The 20,957-nt window shown below is 44.6% G+C and overlaps 1 protein-coding gene across 2 annotated transcripts in view; it reads left to right on the plus strand.

Moving 5' to 3' along the window:
• Positions 1–1,555: 1,555 nt before the first annotated feature.
• The window catches only part of ADGB (androglobin), a 243,210-nt gene continuing 223,808 nt past the window's right edge, over positions 1,556–20,957 (plus strand). For both annotated transcript variants that reach the window (XM_066595947.1, XM_066595948.1), the window contains exon 1: positions 1,556–1,664. In XM_066595947.1, the coding sequence (XP_066452044.1) occupies positions 1,591–1,664 (74 nt within the window). In that variant the 5' untranslated portion in view covers positions 1,556–1,590. The remainder of the gene's footprint in view (positions 1,665–20,957) is intronic.

A 20,957-nucleotide genomic window follows, 5' to 3' on the forward strand; every position in this document is an offset into this window, starting at 1 on the left:
TCGCGGGCCCTAGCTTTGATATTGAAGGAACATGTTGTGGATAATCCATATTTCGGGCTCCCTTGCACCCGGGTATTTTTTAGTTATGTGACAGGATTCCTGTACGCTGATACTACACGCGATAAACATAGAACTCGCTCGTGTGTTTTTGCTGTTACTTTGGAAGTACCAAACAGCCGCCGGCCGCTCTCACGCTCGCCGCTTTTTACTGCGATTAGTGCGGCGTCCCGAGCGCTATACTAACTGCGGTACAATGCCGCCATTGATTTCAATAAGGCCCTGCGGACCAACGTTCGAAGAAAACGCTGCAATTTCCGAGCGCGGTCAGTTCTATTTCTCTGCGTTGTTTAACACACCTCATCACACATCACAGATGGATTGCGTTAATAAACACCATGCATTCAAAAACGCCGATAGAAATCACCATAAAATGCCGCGGTTTTGAGCAGCGTTTAACGGTCTGCGTGTGTGAGAGCGGGCTGATGTAGCAGAGCCAATAATGACACGATAACGCCTCTACGTTTTCAAGAAAACCACATGCACGTTGGAGCAGCTGCTCCCGTTATAAGGTGCCCTCACACGAGCGTATTACGAAACCGCCGTGCAAAATACGCAGTTCGTACCTCATAGACTTGAGTGGGTGGCATGCGGATGTAAAACACCCCAAAACGCGCATTTTAAGACTATGACCCGGCTCACACGTACGTATTTGTATCGTTTATTACGCGCACATAATACGTGATGAATCGCGTCAGTGAAAGTACATGATTGCCATTGTTACACTCACAATTGCGTATATTGCTAGCGTACATCACACGCGTGACGGTGCCTCATACGAGTGTACATGCATTTACGCTCGCTATCGCTGGATGTATATGCGCTGCGCATGGCGCAAGATCACAGGCTAATGCACCCGGATTGGCGCATTTTACTGTACTTTATCCCGAGACCGCTCACACCAGCCCGCTCCTGGCAGCGCCATGTTGGAATGGGACCGCCTACTTGTAACAAGCAGGTCAGCTGACTCACTAGGCCCAGGTGCTTTCTATTAAGCCCACAAAATTGCACAGTTCACTGCACAATCTCAGACGGCGGCCTTCTGTGCACGCTCGCGCAGTTAGATGGAGCATGTGGCGTGTTTTTCGCCCCACTCAAAATGGACGCAGAAAATGGCGCATGTAAAGAAACCCCGTGCCGCGAATAACTTCTACATGCTGCGCATCACGTTTTACCATACGGTCGTGTTTGCTATGGGATTGATGCGCAGCGTATTACTTGTGGAGGCAATACGTGCAGAATACGCTCGTGTGAATGAGGCCTGTGAGCAGGCAGCGGTTTATAGCCGCCAGTGAAGACACAGCACCGCCGAGTCCGAGGAGCCGCAGCCCCGACAGACTGACTGACCGACCGACCGCCCGCCAACGGAGGACACTGAGAGCGGCCGGATGGTACCACAACTAGCTGCGCCGGGGGGCGGGGACGGCTCTGCTCATACACAGTGCGCACCCCCGCAGCCGCTACATGGACGCGCCGCCCTCGTCTCCTAGCAACCAGAAGACGCGCCGCTTACTACTGAGCTCAGCCGCGTCCATGTCCTCCAGACAAGCCAAGAAGAGGGATCCCGGGCACCGCCTGAGCTCCGCCATGGGGCAGACACCCAGAGAGTGAGTGTGGGCTGTGCTGGGGGCAACTTGCAACTTAATAGCTAAAGTGCCTGTGGCATCTGTAGTGGCAGCACTGGTTCCCCCATATAGGTGCCAGTTGTGGGGTGATATGTGCCCTTCTGTGTGCTGCAGCTGCCACAGGGGTGCTACATAATGTGCCATCTGGCATTACTTGGGATCTGTAATAAGGGGGCATTTACATGAGTGAGTTTTTTGCGATAAGGAGACAAACTCACACTTGTTTCCGGTGGGTCTAATTTGCGAAGTTGCGAGATAGAAAAATCACGACATGTTCTATTTTTCGAAAGAGTCCGCACAAATCTCGCTAATCATGGGTGAGGAAAAAACAAGGCGCTGAGCATCTCACACTGCCCGGGTGTCCGGGTAGATGGCCTGGCAGAAGCTCGTGACCACAGCAGCCAATCAGAGGCCGCAGCATCACGTCCCCACACATCAGGGATCCAAGGCTGATATCAGGAGCGCCAATGGTGATGCTGCGGCCTCTGATTGGCTACAGCGGTCACATGCTTCTGCCTGGCTGTCTACCTTGAAGCCGGAGCTGGGGCAATGTGAGCCGCTCAGCTTCGCTTCGGGGGTCCAAGGAAAGGCAAATATGACGTATTTTTATTTTAAAATGGCTCAGCTGCTGGTAAAAATGTTAGGGTCATGACAAAAACCTTTTAATGGCGTTTCCCAGGAAAACACTATTGATCACGACCTCAGGATACGTCATCAATAGTTGATCGGCTGGGCTCCGCCACTTAGGACTCCGCCTGATCGGGCACCCGCTGTCAGCAGCAGGATGGACAGGTGTGAGCAGAAGCTTCAGCTCCATCCCCTGTGTAGTGGCCAGCGCTTGTGAAAGCAGGCGCAGCTATGGGAGTGCCGCCCACTATAAGGGGCGGAGCAATGACTTTCACTCCCTCTGACCCTAGTGGTCAGAGCTGATCGGTAAGGATCCCGAGCGGCGGACCCCAGCCAATCAACTGTTGATGACCTATCCTAGTAATAGTTCATCAAAAGTATTTTACATGGAAAACCCCTTCAAATAAAAAAGTAAAAAAGCACTTAATATGCCTTAGGCCTCATGTTCACGGGGAAAATCGGGCCCGCTACGGATTCTACATGTAGAATCTGCAGCGGGTCCCTCCTGCCCCGCGGACATGAGCGCTGAAAATGCAAATAAATGAGAATAAACTTACCTCCGATCCGCTCCGTTTCTTCTCTTCGCGGCGGCGTCATCTTCTCTCGTCGCGGCCGGATCTTCATTCTTCGGCTCGGCGGATGTGCACGATGACGTCGGTGACATGCCCCGCGCATGCGCCGGGCCGAAGCAAAATGATCCGGCCGTGGCTGAGAGAAGATGACGCGGCGCCGAAGAGAAGAACCGGAGCGGGTAAGTAAAATGTGATTTTTGTGTCCCGCGGATCCGGACGGCTTCCATAGGCTTCAATAGAAGCCCGCGGGAGCCGTCCCCGCGGGAGACCCGCATGAAAATGGAGCATGGTCCGGATTTTTTCATGCTCCATTTTTTTTAAAATCACTTTTATTGACGATCCGCGGGTATTTATCTACCCGCGGGTGGTCAATGCATCCCTATGGGGTGCGGATCCGCGCGCGGGAGAAGCGTTAAAATCCGCTGCGGATTTTAATTCTTCTTTTCCCCGTGGACATGAGCCCTTAAAGGGAATCTGTCACCTACTTCTAGTCCTATGAGCTAAGCTTATGGGGTGAAAGTTGGTGACCCGCTCAGTACGGGAATATATGTTATATTTACCTCCCTCGTCATTTCCTCGGTGTCACCACTGGGAAACACCTTGTTTTATTATTTTCACTCGTTTGGCAGTAATTTTAAAAACTGAATTTGCAACTGGACCCCCTTTAATGCACTTGCCTGATTCAGTCTTCCCGACTGCATTCAGGGTAGTTGGGGGCGATGGGTACCCTTAGGCTGGGCTCACACTGGCGGACCGGATTCCGCATGCAGGAGGACTTCAACGGATTCTGGCTGTGAGCCCGGCCGGTGACCCTGAATTATTTGTATTGCGGATGACTGCAGCGGAGCGCCATTGTTCATGTATAGTACAGTTTTCTTTAAAAAAAATCTGTATTAATGTTAATTCCATATGGGCTGCGGGTCGGACAGTCTCTATTTACTTCAATGGAGACCGTCTGTGCAGAGTCGGCAGCAAGATAGAGCATGCTGCGATTTTTCCTCAGTTCGCGAAAGAGGCATTTCGTATGCAAGAGTATGAGCGATAAAAGTGAAAGTACATGCCCTTGAATAGCTGTGTTTTGCTGCGGATCCTCCACGCCAATCGCGGACTCCGCAATTGGAATCCGCCCATGTGAGCCTGGCCTAACTCAAGATAAGAGCAAGTCCCAAAGTAGGAACCTACCGTTATCAGATGTTTATGCCATATTCTGTGGAAGGGGAATAGCACCTTTTTAAAAAACAACCTCGTTTTATTGAAATACAACGTGAACCGCAGGGAAGGTAACCCCCTCCCTGGGAGACACTCTGCATACGTGGACTTGCAGGTCCCTGTGGCTTACATACAGCACTAGAATGGCAAAAGGAAAAGAAAACCTTCGTGTCCTGCTGAAAGATGAACTAATGAACATTCTACAAATAGAAATAAAGCCCACAACCTTCACCAATAGAAACCATCTGGCACAATATGAAACAAAACACCAAGATGAGCCAGGACTGTTTAGCAGCTAGAATCCTATGTCAGATAAGAATGGGACGGTATTAGTGTATCTTGATGCCACTGGAAGCTAGGGGTTTGACAGAAGGAACGCCCCTGTCACACCCCCAGCTCCCGATAGGGTCAAGTGCTGTAGGTTCTGGAAGGTGGTAATCATAATATCTGTGTCAGAGCAGCTGTACGTAGCTTAGCGGCAGTCCTCGGCGCTCTGGGCTGCCAGCTGTCGGCCTCCTGCTGCATGCGCCAGCCGCTTTTTTCTTCTGTGTCGTTCGTCCCTGTAGGCTCTCTGCAGGGTACACATGTCAGGGAGTGCAGCGGGCCGCCACCAGCTCCCTACTGCGCTGCTGCTGTCTGTGGAGGGCGTCTGTGACTTCCAGGCCCCTTGCCGGTGTGTCCTCCCTGCTTCGGAGCGCAATATTCAAGGCAGCTTTAGAGGAAATGCAGCGGCTTCTGCGGCGCCGCTGCCAAAGGCGCTTCAGGACAATTTGCCCTCTGTCATGCCGACCCCGCTCTGCTCTTCTACACAGAGTGGGGTGCTGCCTTCAGAGCTGCAGCCGGGGAAGGACCTTTGAAGTGGGCACACTGCGGGATGCTGGCTTCTGAACCACCGCCACCGTGGAAGGGATTTAGAGGTGGCCACAGACCAAGGGCGCCTTGAATGGCAAGCTCTTGCAGCTGCTGCGTTACGTTAGTGGCCTGCCAGGACCTCCAGGCAAGCCAGCTGTGCAGCCAATCAGGTACAGGAGGCGTGACCCCCTGTCAATCTTGACTTCACCAGGACTTCCTGGTGGCATCAAGATACACTGATACCGAATGGGGCAACATTCCTCTCCCAAAACTCCAGCAATTGGTCCCTCACTTCCCGGATGTTTACAGACTGTTGTAAAAAGAAGAGAGGATGCTACACAATGGTAGACATGGCTCTGGACCAACTTTTGTGAGATGTGTCGCTGCCATCAATTTCTAAATGTGTTAATTTTTTTGTTGTATTGTGAATTAAATATAGTTATATGTCATCGAATCCCTTTTTTTGCTTTACATTTCTTTACATTTTATACAGCGTCCCAAGCTTTATGGAAGTGGGGTTGTGTGTTGAATAGACTGTATCCTGAGGACATTGTAACTGGAGAGACCACTGTGTATACTTCATACTGCTGCCACTATGCCTTGCTGACTTCTATGTGCATATTGGACTATAAACTGACTCCAAGTTGTTCTTGCCTCCGTCTTGTGGGAGCAGAGCTTGGAAACCTGTAGTTTTCCCATGGATTTAATGTACATAAATAGGAATGCTTCGTTTTATAAAAACAGCCTTTAATCTTTGGTTTCATTGCAACTACAAATCATCAGACTCTTCCTATTCCTGCAAAATGCAAATCATTAATCAAAATGAAAACTTGGCAATGATCTTTTGAACTCTGAAAATTGCAGCCAGCTTTTTCTAATTGGCTGCTCCTTAAAATATTATTGTTGCAGATTTAATTAACAGCCGAAGTGGAAAGTTTTTCTTCTTTTTAATTCAAACAGTTAGGAATTATGATGTATATTAATTGCTTGCACACCAAATATTAACGGGGGCTCTAAAGCTCATTGAACAAAAACCGTTAAAAGGGTTGAGTTCTATAAAAGTAATAGGAAGAAAGAAATGAAAAAGATGCTCCATAGCGTAAATCTGCATAGATATTATAAAGAAATAAGGTGTAAAAATGGTACCTGGGACCGCATGTAAATAGCAATATAGCTGGGTCCTAACAGCAGCAACCTCCCCAGTGACCCCAGCTCTGGTATAGGCAGCAAGCAAGGAGAATCGCAGGTGAATGGGGTGCCCGGACAGAGAATGAGAGCTGGGGAGTCATATGTTGGGTTACTGGAGGCTTGGGCATACATATAATAGTTTGTTAGGTTTGATCTTTGTTTGTTTCTATTGGTGGGTTTTATAATGTAAGAGTCCACTGGCTGCATATCTAGTCTGTTTTTCTTACAACGAAGGGCATTGGTGCCTGACACTTTTTACCTTACACATGGCTGCTTCATATTGTTGAATTTGGAGCCCCGTTAGGCTCTATTCACATCTGCCCAAGGAAGTCCATTTTCCTGCGCTGTCATGGGAGCAGGAAAACGGAACCCCCTGGATGAACAGAACCGTCTCATAACGGAACCAAACTGTGCCGAACGGACACTGTTGACTGCATGTATAACTTTTTCGTCTGGTAGTTTATGCCGAATCTGCGCCGGAGGCTCTGAACCGATCCTCCAACACACCTGTGTTGGGGTCAGTTCAGGATTTCCGTCTCTCTGCTCTGTTTTCGAAGGAGAGAGACTGAAATAAAACAGAAAAAAACACCAGTTTTTTGCCCATTGCTTTCTTTGGGGTTAAATAAAAAAAAGGAAAGACTGCAGTTTGTTTCCAAACCGCTAGGTTTCCGTTTTTATCTACAGGAAAATAGCGCAGTCTGCAGCGTTACTTTTCCATCTGGCCCCTCAACTTAGAGCTCATCTCTGAATTAAACTTCAATGTGTATTTATTCTGAAACACTCATGGGGGCAATAAGCATCCCTGTCCCTGGTTCATGCTACCTGTGGTTCAGGCGGCAGGCATCTGATGACAGAATGCCTTTAAGGTAAGATTTTGCTACATCTGGAGTTACTGCCAAGACTGATTTCCAGATTCAGCATTTTAGTGCATGCATCGGCACAAGCACTGGAACACATAAGAGGTGCCCCCGATACACTGGCATATTTGGGGTTATGTTCTGTCCATATTAATCCAAGGACAGCACACGGCTGCGTGGTTTTTTTTTTTCATTCATCGCACACCCTATTGTATATGTGCCTATTACTGTCCCATGTACAGTACTATGTGCAGTAGTGCTAAAAATACAGTACTATGCGCAGAAACGAGCACAAATCAACCTTGTTCATAGCGCTAATACATTGCGCTGAAGTGTGTGCATAAGATCATATGAAGGAGCCCTAATAGGCGTATTATGCACCAAAATAGGACATGCTGTGTTTTTCTCACATGTATAAAACACACAGGTCTGAATGGCCCAATGTAAAGCCATGCGGTTTTAGCACTGCGTATTTCGCACATAAAACATAAGCAGCCAAGATGTGCCTGTGCGAGCGAGCCCTTATTGTTTTTCTTGTTTTCTGAGCGAACAGGTTTCGCTAAATTGCCTCTTCATTTCACCTACAAGATGTTATTAGTCTTATTGGCACGAGGAACGCCATTCCTTGTAGTTGTATTGATTGACCTAAAAGCTGATCCGTTACCTTGATTTGGATGCAGAGCGACACATTGTAGACACACCAGTCACATTTTAGTAGAAGATACTTGTTTTATAGATCCTGCAGGGTGTCGTGTTTTCCACAATTCTGTATCATACATGCAAGGGCTCCATGACACGTAGACTGTCTGACGGGGCTGTTGTGTAGCTATCCAAGTCCAAAAGCATTTCAAGTGAGCGCTGTCTGTCTGCAAAGTATTTGTGATGTTAGAAAGAAGAGCCCTTAAGACAGTAACAAAGCCCCCGCTTGGCATCAGATATTTGATGCAGGGTGACACTTTTCTGTTATTATTTTGTAGACTTGCAGACAGTAACTGACACATTATATTTTCTTCCAATTTCGGTTTAGGCAACGGCTCAATTCATTTATGCTAAAGATACCAATATATTAGAATTTCCAGGGGTTGTCAAGAAATTGAGGCTTCACCACCAATAGAGCTAATAGTCTTCCCCATAAGAGTATAGATAGGATAAAAAGTGAAGAATATCTATAGCCCACTTATTTAAGCACTTATTTATTCCACATACTGTATACTTATTTTGTCAGGACTCCGAACCCAGGAGCTCCTGTACTCCAGGTGGCGGCTCTACCTGCTGATCTATCCAGTCCTTTGGATAGCTCCCCATGACGTTGTCCTTGTTTCCTGCTCCTGATCCAGTTTCCTGTTTGGCTTCAACCTGTTCTCCCCAATTGGATGTCCTATAAAAGCCTCACTCTCCAGCTTCCTCTTTGTGTGATTATTGTGCTCCTAGACGGTAGTCAAACTCCATCACATGCCTGTTCAGACCCCAGCCGATCAACTATTAATTACCTATCCTAACGATAGGTCATCAATAGTATTTATGCCTGGAAAACCCCTTTAAAATAAAACAAGCCCTCATACGGCTATATCAACAAGTTATGGCTCTTGCAATGCGACTATGAAAATCGCTTGGTTCTTGAGGCACAATATAGGCTGGTTACTAAGTGGTTAAAAAAACACATGCTTAAAACATTTTAACAAAAGTAATAAAAAAACAGAGGTATCAGCCCTCTACATAGGCACCACAGCAGAATATGCAAGGGGTAGAAAATGGGAAGGGTCAGGACGAAAAACAAGAGGTTGATTCATAAGTAAATGAGTGGCTCACCTATACCCTAAAGCAATATGAATGTCTGAGTAATTTGGTTGGATACAAGCCCACAAAAAGTTCTGGACCCGTCCTATCTTTGGGCGTGCTCTTGCATCGCCCATTGTTTCCAATGTGGTCGGTGACGGCACACACCACGTGCTAGATGCACACGAGTGCAATGTGAAGTCTCCCTATTGAAAACAATGGGAGATCCTCCACGATCATCTGCTGCGGCTCTCAGCTGCAGCAGAGGATCGTTACGACCCTGAAGTGATGTGAGGCGGTTTAGCTATAAAAAAAACCTCACATCCACAGGGAAATCGCTTATCCGTCTGAAGTTAGCCTTAAGCACAGAGCTGCTGAGATGGGAACAGAAATGTGATTGAGTGAACAGGTATAGTTCTCTTATAGTTTAAGCAAATATACTCATTGTCAGAACCAATTCCTCCCCTAGAAGTTGTCGTAATGAGATGAAACTGTCTCTGTATGATTGTAAGGTTGATATAACTAAGTGGTGAGCAATATCAGAGCAAAAGGATCATTTATTGTGGAAAACTGGCCTCTTGAAGGGAGGATACAGTACCCTGCTATACCGCCTCTAGCTTGGATACAAGATGTGATACAGGCGGTCATGGAGGCTCTAGCACCCTGTTGGGACGCCTCTAGCTTGTATACAAGATGTCATACAGGTTGACATAGAGACTCTAGTAACCCGTTCTACCACCTCTAGCTTGGATATAAGATGTGATATGGGCAGGCATGGAGGTTCTAGTACTCTGCTGGGCCACTTCTTGCTTGAATACAAGATGTGATGCAAGCAGGCATGGAGGCTCTAGTACCCTGTTATACTGCCTCTAGCTTGGATACAAGATGTGATACGGGTGGCCATGGAGTCTGTAGTATCCTGTTGTACTACCTCTAGCTTGGACAACAAGATGTGGTATGGGTGGGCATGGAGCCTCTAGTACTCTGTTGGGCCGCCTCTAGCTTGGATACAAGATGTGATACGGGTGGGCACAGAGCCACTAGTACCCTGTTGTACCACCTAAAACCTGGGTACAAGATGCGATACGGATGGGCATGGAGGCTCTAGTACCCTTTTGGGCCACCTCTATCTTGTATGCAAGATTTGATATGGGCGGGCATTTAGGTTTCTTGTAGTATACTATGAGCCTCTAGATCATCCAGCTCATAGATTGTCGAAGTTGGCATCCCAGATGGTCTCACACGTGTTTTACTGGTGATACATCTAGCAACCAAGCGAGCCCTGGAAGTGTGACCATGTTGTGAAGGCATTCCTGTGACCCCCTTGTGTGTGCGGTCGAGAACTATCCTGCTGGAAATTATCTTTACATGTAAACGCTCAACATTTGAAAGCAAAAAAGTTGTTGAATTCATTCATTCATACAAACGACAATCGTAAATGGAGCTTAAGTCCCGTTCCTGAGTCAAATAAGTCCCTGTGTGTATCGACAAATTTGGTGAATCTGCATTACGGTAGTTGTTTTAGTTCTAAAGTCACTGCCTGTATATGAGGATCAACAAAAGTCCTTATGTGGTAGCTGCACATACATCGACTTTCAGCCTGTCCTTCCTGTACAGAGACTCGCTCTTTGTTCCCAGCTCTTCTTAAATCAACAGTTCTGTTGTGTAACAAAGCATCACACAGAACAATAAAACTGGAAAAATGTTACCCCCTTACAGTATTTTGGCAGATACTTTTCTGTATTGCGTCTTTCATGAAGGAACTATTAGTTTGCCAACATGTAACTTCATGGCTGGCGACAGTCTTAGACAGACTTGCAGAACATGTGGCCCGGCAGAGGATTCTTAGCAGCCAATGGTCTATGGCTATTTACTACAGTAGTAAAGTTAGGCCTCCAGAACCACTTTTATCATTGGGCAGCATTCAATTCAGACAATCATGTGACCCTTGGCCAGTCATCTGACTATCATTAAGTTCTGATAAGGCTCAAGGAGCATTGATGCCCAGAATCTTTATATATAGTAAGTATGAACATAATGCGCACCACTGCTCCCTGAGCCTTCTCTGAATTGAATGCTGCCCAATGATAAAAGTTGCTTTAGAGGGCCTTCACTGCTGTTGTTAGTAGTAAGCTACTTATACCTACTTATTATATAAGCAGTATCTATAAAATAGGTTTCCAGTGGCTTACTTACAAAGTAAACCATTAAAAACCTATCTGCGGCTCCTAGAGGTTTGCCAATTTTAATTTTGACCCCTTCCTACTGCCAAATTGTGCAGATTCTGATCTAAGAGGAGAAGTATGTGGTGCACCAAGGCAGACCAGTGCTGGTGGAGGTCCCTACACAGAACATTAGGTGGGAGCCTTTTTCTTTTGGTAGGTGCCTATATAGTGATATATGATGTTACTGACATGACATCAGAATGCTGTGCCTTTAAGACAGTGGATATAACAAAAAGCCAAAAATACCATTATAATGCTTAACCTCTACAGTATATTGCAAGGTGGATATGTTGGAGACTAAAACACCATTATGCATGTCCTTACACTTTCATCTGCCCTTCAAGGCTATTTGATGTTCTTGCCAATTTAATATGCGTCTCATCAGGGATGCCATTTTATAAAGGAAAAAAATAGAAGGTGTAAAGAATGCCAACCTGACAGACTGCAGTGCAAGCTTTCTATTCTTCAGCAACAGATGGGAGGACAAGGTGTTCTGAAGAGATCCAAATTTCATGTAAAAATTAATCAAAGTCTTCAGGATGCTTATACTTCTCAATGTGATTATTAATTGTCGCAACGCCTACTTAACTGTACTGTCAACAAAGAAAACACTACCTCACAAGTCAAAATAATCAATCACTTGCCGCATGGTGAAAGCCTACAAATGATATAATTGCATAGTGACAGTTGCTTTCACTAGATCTAAAATTATACGAATAAGCGAATAAAATGGCTGGACAGAGCGTACAAACTAATTTCACGAAGGCTGAGAATAAAGGAGCCCATAATCTAGTATTTATAGTGATTATTACAATCCAGTAATATGGCATATTTCTTAGTGCTTTCCTTTTTTTAAAGGGGTTTTCCCAGGCAAAAAACTATTGAAGACCTATTCTCAAAACAGGTTAACAACAATTAATCATCGAGGATCCGTTCCTCGAGATCCCTGCTCATAAGCTGATCACCCAGCCCGCTGTCAATGCATCACAGGCGATGGCAGGGGCCTAGCTGGCTTCACTCCCAATGGGAGCTGAAACGGATATTACACTTCTGCATCCATTCCTGGTGTTAGAGGCCGAAATGCCAGAAGTATAATAACCAACTTCAGCTCACATTGATTTCATTGGGAGTGAGGACAGCTAGGGCACTTCGGCTTCTGTCTCCTATGGTGCACGTCTGGTCAATCAACTAATCACCTGGAGAATTGGAGCATTCTAACTATAGTTACATATGATATTTTATTCTGCTATGGGATTGTCAATCTGATTAAGCATTGCAATGGCATTGTCTAGCAAACTTTAGTATCTGCAGTAGTATAGTGTAAAGTCTTCAATGCAAAATAGTACAGGGCCCTCTAGCATCATGAGCTATTTATGCAATTACTGCTTTATGTGGCAGGATAGGTGAAGTCAGGGGCATAGCCATAGGAAAATGGAGGCAGGGGGAATGTTAAAATTTTGCATTGGGGCCTAAGAGCTTCATGTTGCACCTTTTAGGTTCAGCTGCAACTTCTGTAACCCTTATATACTATATGGACAAAAGTATTTAGACATTGCATGTTTTTCAGCAAATACTGAGTTTGCCGAACGATATGCTGGGAAGGGCATGGGTAAAATAAAAAGCTGCTCATTTTGTAATAACTATTCATTCATCCGATGGAGCACTTGTGGGATGAACTGGAGCGACGGGTACAACACCGCCACCCACGCGCATCCTCACGACAATCTCTTCTTACAGTCTTGCACGAGAAATGGCGAGCTATTCCTGCCCAGACTTACAGAGAACTTGTGGAAAGTATGCCTCGACGTGTTGCCGCTGTAATACCAGCAAAAGGAGGGCCGACGTGTTACTACATAGAATAATAAAGCTCTTTTTCTGAAAAACATGCAGTGTCCAAATACTTTTGTCCGTATAGTGTATGCTTCTGGGCTTCTGTACTTTGAATTGTTGTAGGTTTATATAGCAGCGATGAAAGGATTGGTGAGGAGCATTCTAGACCTACTTTTGCTAAATGCAAACCAAAGGGATTTAATTAAAGCACTTAAGGGAATCTGCCATGTTAAACATGCAGTCCGATCTGCCAGCATCGTGTCATGGAGCAGAATGAGCTGAGTAGATTGTGTATAGGCATGTAGGTAAAATCAGTGCAATTTGTATTTTGTTCATTTAATTCCCTCCTTATTCTAGAATTAAGGTGCCCATACACGTTAGACTAAAGTTGATGAAAACGGACGATTTCAATCAAAATGATTGTTTGCTGGATGAAATTTTACACCAAACTATTGTGTCAACTGACCCATGATAGAAAATCATCATCTGCAAAGAAGTCACACAAGTTTGACATTTTTGTCTGAAAAACCAGACAAAAGATCTTTTGTTCAAAAATACATATTTCAAGTACAAATGATCTGTTGTTAAACAACATTCCCAAAAAGATCTTTCGTTCGTCACCCAGTGTTACTGAACATGTATGGCCAGTTTGAGCAACCGTAATCGCCAATAGCGGTCAGGATTGCTTCTGGAAAGACAGATAGGTTCGGAATCGAGAAAGGTGTATAGCAAGCCTGCATTCTATCACCAGTCCTTTTCAATCCATACACAGAAACCATCATAAGGCGATGCAACTTGGCCGAATTAGAAATTGGAGTCAAAATCAGTGGCAGAAACGTCAACAACTTTCGATACATAGATGACACAACCCTGCTTGCGGAAAGTGAAAGGGACCTACAATCCCTTATCTGACGAGTGCAAAAGCAACAAAGAGAACGCAAGGAACTGTACCTGAACAGCAAGAAAATGAAAGTCATGACCACAGTAGGCAACGGGGCAGTGAACATAAAAAATTAACAACAAAGAAGTCGAGTTGGTCCAAGATTTTATCTTCCTTAATCCAAAATCGATCACAACAAGCAATTTGGACCTGAGATCAAGAGATCAAGTAGGATTGCAATATAAGGAATAAAAAGATCTGGAAAAGCAAGGATATTAGCATTACAACAAAAGCCATAACGATGTACGGTTGCAAGAGTTGGATGCTCAGAAAAACAGACAGGAACTCCGGCTGCCGGGAGCAGGTGAGTATATATATTTTTTTATTTTAACACTTTTCTGGATGAATTGCAGGGAAGGGCTTATATATTTAAGCCCTTCCCGACAATTCATCCCGCGCACGCCGGCAGCCCATTGCTTTCAATGGAGCCAGCTGTATTGCCGGCTCCATTGAATTCAATGGGCAAACATCGTTCTTCTCTGCCACAGCTGTTACAGCTGTGGCAGAGGAGAATGTTTTGTCTTCTATATGTTCTCAATGGGGTCAGCGCTGCTGTCGCCGGCCCCATTGTGCGCATATAGAGAAGAGAACAGGAATCGCAGATTGCAGATAGGTGCGATCTGCGATTTCTGTTCTATAATTTATCGGACGAGCGCAGTGTCCGATACCATTGCAAAGCAATGGTTTTAAAAAATCGCCGGACGCATGCGCAAATCGCGCGAAAAAACGCCCGTCTGACTAAGGCCTTACACAACTTAACAATCGGGTGAAACAACAGTGGACTAAATGTTCTGGCCCAATTATCGTGCTGTGTAAGAGCCCTTTAGACCTCACAAATTCCAACAATTTGATCTTTTGATATGCATCTTAAATATGTCAGCAGATGTTTTTGGACTAGATTTCATTTTTATGTAATAAATTAGTTTTATTATAGTTTAGAACAAAATCACAGATCACTTTCCTAGTAAGTTCCTCCTCTTGTGCCAACCACTGATTGACTGAGATTTCGAGCCCTTCTCTCTTCAAACCCTTAACCCATAAATATACGGCGCTTAGTCCTAGGCTTTAAAACTGGCCAGTTGTAAATATATGGCATGGGATTAAAGCTCCTGCAATCAAGCAGGAGCAGGTCCGATTCTCAGCTGTCCGACACAGCTGAGGACCCGGAGGAGAAGACAGAAGCTGTTTTTAACTGATTTATGCCTTCTCCCCTGCATGTAGAGAACGCAGGAAGTTGCACTGCTGATCAAATGATTTCGGGCAACCCCCAGCATGTAAGAGCTGCAGGGTCCTGGCAGATCCCTGACCAACTCTGGCAGTGACTAATTTCACACTAGGGGGATGTTTTCTCCTGTGGGACTGCTATGGATGTTCCCATCTGGATGGTCCAGTTACAGTGGGAAAGTATGAAATGAAAAAAAAAAAAAAAAGTGTGAACATTCCCCAGAGGTGGATGTTATGGGGGTCATAAATGTTAAAAAAAAATATTACTAAAATAATTTTTTTAAAAACTGAATAAAATATATATATATAGAAATAAAATGACCCACTGCCGACACTAACCTAAACAGTCACCATATTCACCATGTAATACGAGATTATGCAAATTATATATCAAAACGTCCAAAACAAAATGGTGAATCTATTCCTATTATATATTGTAATGTAAATATAATAATTTTAAAAATAACGAACTATAAATTTTAAAAAATTTAAATAAAAAAATGGATAAAAATCTCAGTGAAGAAAAGTTATTAAAAATAGCCCTATATGTGACAAAACAAAAAACACAGTAAAATAATTTGGGCAGGCCAAGAAAAAAAAATAGAGCCATAAAACCACCACATGGGTAAAATCACTAAAAAGTGACTGGTTGTTTTAGATCTGAAATACTCTGGTCTTTAGGAGGCTAAAGGAAATCTGTCAGATACTTTTAGCCCTGTAAGCTATTCCAATTTTATAATGGGCACATCACTTAGCATTCAGTGGCAGCTTTCAGCGCTCACATCGGAGGAATGACAGCAGAGGTAAGTATAACACTTGCATCCCTGGAATCGGCGGGTCACCTACTTTCAGCCCATAGGTTTAGCTCATAGGGATAAAAGTAGGTGACAGGATCCCTTTAAAGAAGTTGCTCTAATCCAACAAATATGCCCATCATTTTCAGACCAGTGCTGGTGATGTAACTCTGCGGTGGGGACGATGCTTCATGTTTGGTGGGAATGCCCTTCTGGAAGGATGTGTTCTCTATATATGAGAGAGTGACATATGGGATGGTCACCCGATCACAACTTGCACTGCTTCACATCATCCCTGGGAGCTTGTCGTCAATAAAAAAAGGGCCTCTTGCATCACTTCCTTACAGCAGCAAGGGCCGTGATTCCCAGGAACTGGAGGAGTACTCGCCCTCCCACGATAGTATAATTTATCCAAGAATATGCATAACTGATGGCGGAAGCCCATCCAGAACACGGGGACTCTCTTGGAAAGTGTGTGGCCTGGTCCCTTTTCCTAGAATCGTCAGAGTTCCATAAATTCTTCGAATAGGCGAGCAATGGTGGATACAGGAGGCGGGCGAGTGTCCTCTCTTGCAGATATTCCCCTCATAACCCATCCCTCTTCCCCTTACCTTCCCACCCTCTCTTCCCCTTTAACCTCTTTCTTTCTATTGTTACTTTTCTCTCTCCGCTATACCTTCCCTTATACATGGAGAAACCATGGCTGATATATTGAAGTGTTTAATAGCAATCAGTGTCATATGACACGACACAAGACAATGTACATCGAGATTGCATTGATGTTAGTATCTTAGCGGCAGAGGGATCCCCGGAGGTCTCCTTCAGCAGTTCCGTCTCAAAGAAACTCACAGTTAAGGGGCTATCACTTAATCAATCTTGCCTATCTGAGGTCGTTGAGAGCACCCCTGCCTGCTGCATAAGTGTTGAATTAGTACTATAATTTTGAACATAGTATACGGTTTACACTTGCTGTTGAATACTAATATATCAGAAACAAAAAGGTAGCAACTACAAGTCAGGGTTCAAAGTTACTTATGTAAATGTCATGTATTTATTGTTCTACTTCATTATGTGATCCGGTGGGACCTCCTTGATAAGGTATTTGCTAGACCTTAATAAAATCGATTAAACATAAAGAAGTTGCTGAAGAGCTGCAATGTGTATTATACAGGTCTGTGTTCCAGCTGCTGAAGAACATCATAATTCACACTTCAGATGTTTCAGACTAAGGATGAGCGAGTATACTCGCTAAGGCACTACTCGCTCCAGTAATGTGCTTTAGCCGAGTATCTCCCCGCTCGTCCCTAAAGATTCGGGGGCCGCCGCAGCTGACAGGTGAGTTGCGGCGGGGAGCAGGGGAGAGCGGGCGGGAGAGAGAGATCTCCCCTCCGTTCCTCCCCGCTCTCCCCCGCAGCTCCCCGCTCCGCGGCGGCTCCTGAATCTTCAGGGAAGAGCGGGGAGATACTCGGCTAAGGCACATTACTCGAACGAGTAGTGCTTTAGCGAGTATACTCGCTCATCCCTATTTCAGATCCCTTTCTGAAAAGCATGACCGAGTTCATATCATGTAGATCCCCTTACTTATAAAAACGAGATTCTGCAGCTGCAGAGGTGAATATTTTAAGGAGTAATGTACCAGCCACTATAAAAAATACATGACTTATTATTAAAGTCACATTATTTGCCCTTGTCCCAGTGTTTTGATGTTGGTAAATCCTGTCCTCAAGATACACAAATAATAATACATACTGACAGGTTTTATCACTAGATTAAAATTTAAGTCGTCTTATACCTCGCGTTACAAATTCTTCCCAGTTTAGGGTATTAAGTACATTTAGTCACAGGATATTATTGTGACCTCTAGGCATGTGTTTAGCTAATGCAGAGTATTTTATTCCTTTAAGTATTTGGGTTTTGGAATGTGTTCAAAGCCTTTGAAGATTGAATATAAATGTGTTTTTGTGCTTCACTGAGTCCAGACACTTTACAGAATGTCTCAAGACTATTCCAAAGCATCACTAGAGTAATTCAGCTCGATTTTATCTAGGCAGAAATATTAGTAAGTTCTCTTGATCCCCTCTTTATCTCCTTAGAGTAAACTTAACCCTTTCCAATCCACTGTCTGACATCTGAAGGCATTATGATGTAAGGCTGTACAGTTTCGATGTTGGAAGACATCCTTCGGGGTTCTCTTACTGTATATTGCCAGCCTCTCTGCTATCGGAGGCTTTCCAACGTGTCAGCTCATGCAGTACTGGCTTTAGCCAGCATATAGCGCTGTTGTATAACGGCAGAAAAAGAGTAAACCCCCTAGGCAAACCAGGATACAAATTGGATTGGAAAGGGTTAAAGGGGTTGTCTCACAGCTGACTTTTCTCATCTATCTATAGGATAGGTGATAAAAGTCTGATTGGTGGGTTTTTACAACTGAGACCACCACCAATCCCAAGAACAGGGTTTCAGTGTCCTCCTATTCTCATCACTGCGAGATTGCTGAACCGACCCACAGGGATGTCTCATTGAGTGGAACCATGGCTGCGCATGTGCTCCACCCCTCCATTAATTCCAATAGGACTGACCGAAGTAGCTGACCATCAGTTCCCATGAAATGAATACAGCGGTGGAGCACATATGTGGCCACAGCTCCATTCAATGTGACAACACGGTGTGCTTAAATAAATGAAGCTGGCATAAATAAAGCTATATGAACTTCACCCGGACTATTTGAGCAACTCCCTGCCAAATCTACTCCCCCAAAGCACACATTGCTAAAATGTTTGCATGCAAATGGAGACAGATAAAAGTATAAAGGCAGCCTCACATGATAGTGCGACTTGTTGAGCTACTGCACGTCTATCTGCACATTTTACTATAATTTCTGCGTTGCCAGAGACTGTTCAAATTGGTGTGGGATACACCCGTGCCGTGATTTAAATAGCTGTGCAGCTTAATTAATCCCCGGTGTTTTCGATTTTGCATGCAGGAGGCCCGCAGCATATCCAGGCTTTGAGCCTGGCCGGTGACCCTGCATACCTGAATAATCTGTATTGCGGATGATCGTGGTGGCTCGCCATCGGTCATCTGCAATGCAGTTTCTTTTTTAAGGTTTGCTTATCGATAATGTAGGTACCCGCAGCCCATAGGCAATGTGAATTCCATATCGGCTGTGAGTTGGACGGCTTCCATTGACTTCAATGGAGACCATCTACGTGGAGTCTGCAGCTTAAGGGTGCCTACCCACTTGCGTTTTTTTTTCCTGCGATGCTAAAATGCGTTTTGCGTTTTTTCTCAAGAGCAATTAGTATAGAATGTGTTCTTGTCCATCTGGGGTTTTTTTTCCATTTCATGGGGTTTTTTCACTTAGGAACTGTCAGTTGCATATGTCTCCTTATTTTTCTCTTAATGCACCCATGATTGTCAATGGAGGGCTGCAAAAATGCAACGCCTCATGTTGTGCTCCGAAATTAACGCGCGAAAATGGCGCGAAAAACGCTGCGTTTTTCACGCGCGAAAATCGGCAACGCAAGTGGGTAGGCACCCTTATAGAGCATTCTGTGATTTTTCCTATGCTCTCAAAATACACGATTCATATCCAAGTGTGAGCGAAAAGGCGAAAGTACATGCCTCTGAATGGCTGCATTTAGCTGCGGATCCCCCACACGGATGTTGATTGCGTATTCTGCAATTGGAATCTGCCCGGGTGAGCACAGCCTAAATGTACCGACACTAATTAAAAGTCTAGACAAACAGGCTGAGTCATAAAACATAAAAAGTGTACTGCTTGGAGAGGTTTTTGTAAAATGTCAGGTGTAATGCGCAATTGTATTACATTTCAATAGTTTGCAGGCTTCAGGCTTTATGAACTTCAACACAATGACATTGCTATTGAGCAGAATCAAAAGGGAAACTCTGGTATAGATTGAGAGAGAAAGTATTTTACATGTTTCACAGTCCTTTTGCATTACTTGACCATGATGCTGTGATGTGTATATAATTGTATAGGTAACGCTGGAATAAACCATAATTATAATGATATTCTACATATGTAGTTATACAAAAGATATTTCTGTCTATAGGTAGACTTCATTTATGTTTTATACAAGTGAAGCACCTCTATCTAGTCTATCAAATTGACAGATGCTTTATTGGCGAGACCAAATAAACATTAGCAATGCACAAGCAAGAAGAGAGTAGGGATTGAGATATGGGGTGAGGGACTAGAGTTGAGGATCTTGGGGTCAGGGGCACCTCAAGGGTAGGAGGCATCTTTATCTAGGTTTGTCAAGAGAAAAATAAAGCTGTCCTTTTGTCATTCCAATCCCCCTCTTACTAGTTTATGAGATTACTTTGCAGGTAACATCTTTTTACAGCAGCAGTAAAGGCTCGTGCCCACAGCCGTGTCGGGCTTCACAGGCAGAATACCGCAGTGGAGTCCGTCACTGCACCCCCCCAAAGACCCCATACTCACCTCCGTAGCTCCCGCATGACAATGCCGGTGCGCATGCGCAGTACAGCGCATAATGCGCCGGCTGTGTCACACGATGCGTCGGCAGCATCATATGACGCAGCCAGCGGTGGGCGGGGCGCGTATTCATGCTATACTTTCGCTGTGCTACAGCGGAACTATAGTGTGATGGGTAGCTTCCATTGACTACAATGGAAGCCGTCCACGTGTATTCCCGCGGCAAATAGGACATGCCGCGGGTAATTTCATGCTGCGGAATTCCGCAGCATGTACATTGAGCTATTAGGTTCAAAAGAACCTAATAGCTGTGGTGAAACGCAGCGGATTGTGGGCATTAGCCCTGAACTAACAAACTGTTTCCTCTCCATTCATGATGTGTCCCAGTTGTGCTGAGTGCTGCAGAAGGACTATATTTTAGTTTGTTTATTTAATTTACATAGTAATGCCAAAATAAAGAAGCCAAACAATTATGGTTTTCTCTGAATACTTTCTGATGCAACTGTCCATTTAAGATTGTTGAGCAGATATGGACAAATGAGCTCTCTACATTTTTGTCCTTTATTTCATTTTTTTTGCCAATGAAAAGCAAAATTTGACTTCTATAGCGGTTTAACCGATCTAGGAAGTTTTCTGTATTTTGCCTAGCCCTGTTTTAATACAAAATATTGTGACACTAACGCTACTTTTAGGGATGATTGTAGCAGCTGTCCATACAA

The sequence above is a fragment of the Eleutherodactylus coqui genome, chromosome 3 (genome assembly GCF_035609145.1).
Source record: "Eleutherodactylus coqui strain aEleCoq1 chromosome 3, aEleCoq1.hap1, whole genome shotgun sequence".
Lineage (NCBI taxonomy): Eukaryota > Metazoa > Chordata > Amphibia > Anura > Eleutherodactylidae > Eleutherodactylus > Eleutherodactylus coqui.